The 5,000-nt window shown below is 39.2% G+C and overlaps 1 protein-coding gene across 4 annotated transcripts in view; it reads right to left on the bottom strand.

Annotated features, from left to right (window-relative positions):
- Positions 1-5,000, bottom strand: part of LOC119596153 (tRNA (uracil-5-)-methyltransferase homolog A-like) — a 26,410-nt gene that overhangs the window by 8,241 nt on the left and 13,169 nt on the right. For all 4 annotated transcript variants that reach the window (XM_037945325.1, XM_037945324.1, XM_037945326.1 and 1 more), the window contains exons 11-15: positions 4,834-4,956; positions 4,452-4,644; positions 3,787-3,937; positions 3,529-3,626; positions 3,292-3,377 (exon numbers count right to left, since the gene is read on the bottom strand). In XM_037945325.1, the coding sequence (XP_037801253.1) occupies positions 3,292-3,377; positions 3,529-3,626; positions 3,787-3,937; positions 4,452-4,644; positions 4,834-4,956 (651 nt within the window). The remainder of the gene's footprint in view (positions 1-3,291; positions 3,378-3,528; positions 3,627-3,786; positions 3,938-4,451; positions 4,645-4,833; positions 4,957-5,000) is intronic.

Below are 5,000 nucleotides of genomic sequence, written 5' to 3' on the forward strand. Positions count from 1 at the left end.
AAATTCCTTTTAAATAGTTCCTTTTTCTCTCTCTCTCTATTTCCCCTTTTTTAGTCTCCCCTTTTCCCTTTCTTTCTTTTCTTTCATGTCTACTCTTTTTCACTCCTCTCTCTTTTCACTCCTTCTTTCACCCCTCTCTCTCTCTATCTTCTCTTCTCTCTTCTCTCTCTTCTCTCTCTCTCTTCTCTCTCCCCTTTTCACTAGTCTCTCTCTTTCAACTAGTCTCTTTCTCTCTCTTTAAAATCCTCTCTCTCTCTCTTTTACTGTCTCTCTCTCTCTCTCTCTTCTCTCTCTCTCTTCTCTCTCTCTCTCTCTCTCTCTTTCACTCCTTCCTCTCTCTCTCTCTTTCACTCGTCTCTCTCTCTCTATTTTTCACTCGTCTCTCTCTCTCTCTCTCTCTCTTTCACTTGTCTCTCTCTCTCTCTCTCTCTCTCTCTCTCTCTCTCACTCGTCTCTCTCTCTCTCTCTCGCTTTCACTCCTCTCTCTCTCGCTTTCACTCCTCTCTCTCTCTCTCCTCTCTCTCTTTTACAGCAGCACGACCCCACACCTGAAGTTTAGCATAGTTTCCCAGGTTGGGTCACACTAGGTCCTCAATCATGTCCTCGCTCATTGGACAGCGGGCTCCCCTTGTTCTCTTGGAGTTTACAAAGTGCACACGTACTTAAGCCACAGATAAGCATTCCCCGATCATCCAGACAACCATGCAACAGCATGGTAGGGAGTACCTGTAGCAGCATGACCCCACAATCTTAAGTTCAGCATAGTTTCCCAGATTGGGTCACACCAGGCCCACAGTCATGTCCTCGCTCACTGGACAGCAGGCTCCCCTCATTCTCTGTGTGCTTACACAGCACAATGGTACTGAAGCCATAGCATCCAGAACCAAGATGAGCATTCCCCTATTCTCCAGATATCCATGACAATAGCTGCAACACACGGACTGCCCAGTCCTTGGCCAACTGGGGAGCTTTCTGGCTTCCCCGTTGATCTCCAGTACCAAGCCATACCTGTAGGCACTCACACCCACAACAATCACTCCATAAAGAGATATAGACCAGTACAAGAAGTAGATGCAATAACATCTACCGCACACTTCCTCACTTCTCTCTTCTCTTTTCTCTCTCTCCTCTCCTCTCTGCTTTAATCTCTCTCCTCTCTTCTTATCTCTCTCTCTCTCTCTTCTCTCCTCTCTCTCCTCTCTCTCTCTCCTCTCTCTCTCTCCTCTCTCTCTCTTCCTCTCCCTCTCTCCTCTCTTCTCTCTCTCTCTCCTCCTCTTCCTCTCTCTCTCTCTCCTCTCTCTCCTCTCTCTCTCTCTCTCTCTCCTCTCTTCTCTCTCTCTCTCCTTCTTCTCTCTCTCTCTCCTCTCTTCTCTCTCTCTCTCCTCTCTTCTCTCTCCTCTCCTCTCTTCTCTCTCTTCCCCCCCCTTCTCTCTCTCTCTCTCTTCTTCTCTCTTCTCCTCTCTTCTCCTCTCTCTCTCCCTCTCTATCTCTCTCCCTCTCTCCTCTCTTCTTCCTCCTTCTCTTCTCTCTCCTTTCTTCTCTCTCTCTCCTCTCTTCTGTTTCTCCTCTTCTTCTTCTCTTTCTTTCTCTTCTCTCTTTCTCTCACCTCTCTTCTTCTCTCTTTCTCTCACCTCTCTTCTTCTCTCTTCCTCTCTCCTCTCTTCTTTCTCTCTACTCTCTTCTTCTTCTTCTTCTTCTTCTTCTTCCTCTCTCTCTCTCTCTCTCTTCCTCTCTTTCTCTCCTTTTTTTTCGCTCTCTCCTCTCTTTTTTTTCTCTCTTCTCTTTTTTTCTCTGTCTTCTCTTTTTTCTCTCCCCCTTCCCCCCCCTCTTCAGTGTGTGTGTGTGTGTGTGTGTGTGTGTGTGTGTGTGTGTGTGTGTGTGTGTGTGTGTGTGTGTGTGTGTGTGTGTGTCTGTCTGTCTGTCTGTCTGTCTGTCTGTCTGTCTCTCTTTCACTCTCTCTCTCTCTCTCTTTCACTCTCACTCTCTCTCTTTCACTCTCACTCTCTCTCTTTCACTCTCACTCTCTCTCTTTCACTCTCACTCTCTCTCTTTCACTCTCACTCTCTCTCTTTCACTCTCACTCTCTCTTTCACTCTCACTCTCACTCTCACTCTCTCTCTCTCTCTCTCTCTCTCTCTCTCTCTCTCCTTCCCACTCATTCTAGTTGTAGTATGGTTCTGGTTCTTTCTCTTTTCACTTTAAATATATTACCCTTAAAACATCAATTCAGACTGCTAAAAATACAGAAGCATATTCCTTTTCAGTATATTCTGAACAACATTTTTTCACAGCTCAACAGTCCTCCACTTTCCTCAACTTTATATACCATAAATGTAAATGGCACTACTGTTATGCAAATGTAACCCACTACATCCAATGATAATCTTGTTGCCATCATGACAATAAGCCAGACTACCTTTTGACCTAAACCTATCAGTGCCTTTTGCAACAAACTGACCATGGGTAGTATAATGCCTTAAGGTAAAGTATCAACTTGAAGGAGTCATTGGTCCAGGAAGATTTATCATGAAATTTTTGCAATTACATTTTCTCTTTTAGAGATAATGGAACAGCAACTCCCTCTCATTTCCTAAAAATTTCTGAGATCTTTTAAAAAATCCATCCATTCTCACTCACACCTTCTGATGGGTATTACACAGTCCTCTACTGAAAAACTCAAAACCCGTAACTTCTAACCTTTACAGAGTGGCCATGGGCATAAATTTGTCACAACGTATAAGAACAGATATTATATGCATGATGATAATATAAGAGAAAACAATCATTAAAATTAAATGATTATCCCTGTGGGTGAACAAAGGTGACAAGTCTGAATACCATGAACTGAGGGGAAATCTTGAAATAACAGAGAAATACACATGGGAAGAAAAAAACAAATCCTTGTTCCCATACATAAAAAATATATATCATTAGTTATAAAAAAGTTACAAATGGGTAGTAAATTTTGTTTTACTAACACTAATTTTTCAATATTCCAGAAAACTAGAATACCTGACTGAAAATATCCTGAAAATCAAATAAAATCAAACAAAGTTTTATTTTATTTGAAAAGCTACTTTCTGCTGTTTCCTTGAAATGAATGAAAGATTACAAGGTATAGACTTGTACCTTGTAAAACTAAACAACATATATATAAATAAATAAATAAATAAATAAATAAATAAATAAATAAATATATACATATATATATATATATATATATATATATATATATATATATATATATATATATATATATATATATATATATATAAACCATTTGCAACTCACCTTCCCTTCCCTATCAGCTTTTTTAGCATCATAATGGATAGAAGGAATGCGTTTGAAGTACTCAGCATCACGAGGTAGGGGATCACCTGCAAAAGAAGTTTGGCTATTAACCACTTCACAAAAATACTTTTGTGACATCCAATCTATATAAACCTGTGAAAATAACAAACACTGTATTGGAAACTGCAGTAATCATATCTCTGTCTAGAATATGTCGCATAAATATATCAATCTTACCTTCCATGATGCGTCGCCACTTCAACTCATCCCATCGCTCAAAGAGAATAACCAACTCAAAGTGAGGAGTGTGTGGGAAGAGGTCAATGGGAACTGCCCTGCAATGCAATAAGAAGTACATTCAGGAGAATGAAGAAGTACTAAGAGCAACAACAAGAAAAATAATTAAACAAACATATAAATTAATGAATAATTAATAGGTGCATGATGAACAAAAAAGAAAACAAAAGAGAATTTTGAACTATGAAAGTTCCATACCTTATTGGTATGAAGAAGTCGCCTTTGTACTGTTTGCTCTTCCCTCTGGCCAAGTTGATAAAGTTCTTGCATGCATTGGCTGGATCACAAGACACATACACAAGGCGTTTCATGTTCTCACAGCGACGAAGGCCACAGACCACATTCCCATCTGTTAAAAAAGTAACACATCCTAATCTCTTGTATTTTCCACCACAATGCTTCACTGTTAACTTTTTACATCTGGGAGTCAAACATATTAAACAACCACATTTTTTATCCAAACCTGGACATCAAGATTGTCTTGACCTTTTGTTTGTATGACTATATTCTGAAGCCAAAATGATGGCAAAGACTAGAACAAATTATTTACTGTCATATATAAAAACATCCTAGATAATAATACACTCTCATGACTGCTCTTTATTCATAACTGTTTTTAAACAAGTCTATAATGTAGATTTTAGCTTAACTAGAGCATAATGATGTAGATCTTATCTTATATATAGCTCAAAATTACACAAGAAATTGAGAAAACATGTTAATGTGTTGCTACTTACACCTAGCTATCTGAAGTGCAACTGTAATGTAACCTAAACAGAAGGCTGATCAGCCTGAGATAGCTCTGGGATCAGATATGTGCCTGATTAGTAACCTGTGGCTTTGGCAACTTAATAATTACTTACGTAGTCCTGCACGTGGTGGGTCTACAACACCAATGGTATCATATTGCTCACAATTTTCTACCATTGTTTTCACATGATCTTCAGCTTTCCCTTCATATATAACAACATTCTTGATGTCATTATTTTCAGCATTAAACCTTGCATCCTCTGCGGCTTTCTTCACCAGTTCTACTCCATATACTTTCAAGCACCGCTGAAAAAATAAAATGATAAGTTATTTGGGCAGGGAAATATCAAATAATGAGTGTAGCAAAACTACATCAAGAACATCAAATCTAACAAATCTTATGAACATATTATGTTACCATGTACTGTCCAACTCAAGATGGCCAAATATTAAAAACATGTACCACATAATTTGATGAACATAAATAAGGCTTACCTCAGCTAGGGAAATACCAATCGTTCCAGTGCCACAGCAAACATCAAGTAACACTGAGGTGCCATCTAGGGCTGCCACATTGCCAATGGTCTCATACAGTACTTCCCCAGCAGCTGTATTTACCTAAATGACAGATAATTCTATGAATCAATACCAAAGTAAATGAA

This window comes from Penaeus monodon, chromosome 37, assembly GCF_015228065.2.
Source record: "Penaeus monodon isolate SGIC_2016 chromosome 37, NSTDA_Pmon_1, whole genome shotgun sequence".
In the NCBI taxonomy this organism is placed as follows: Eukaryota; Metazoa; Arthropoda; class Malacostraca; order Decapoda; family Penaeidae; genus Penaeus; species Penaeus monodon.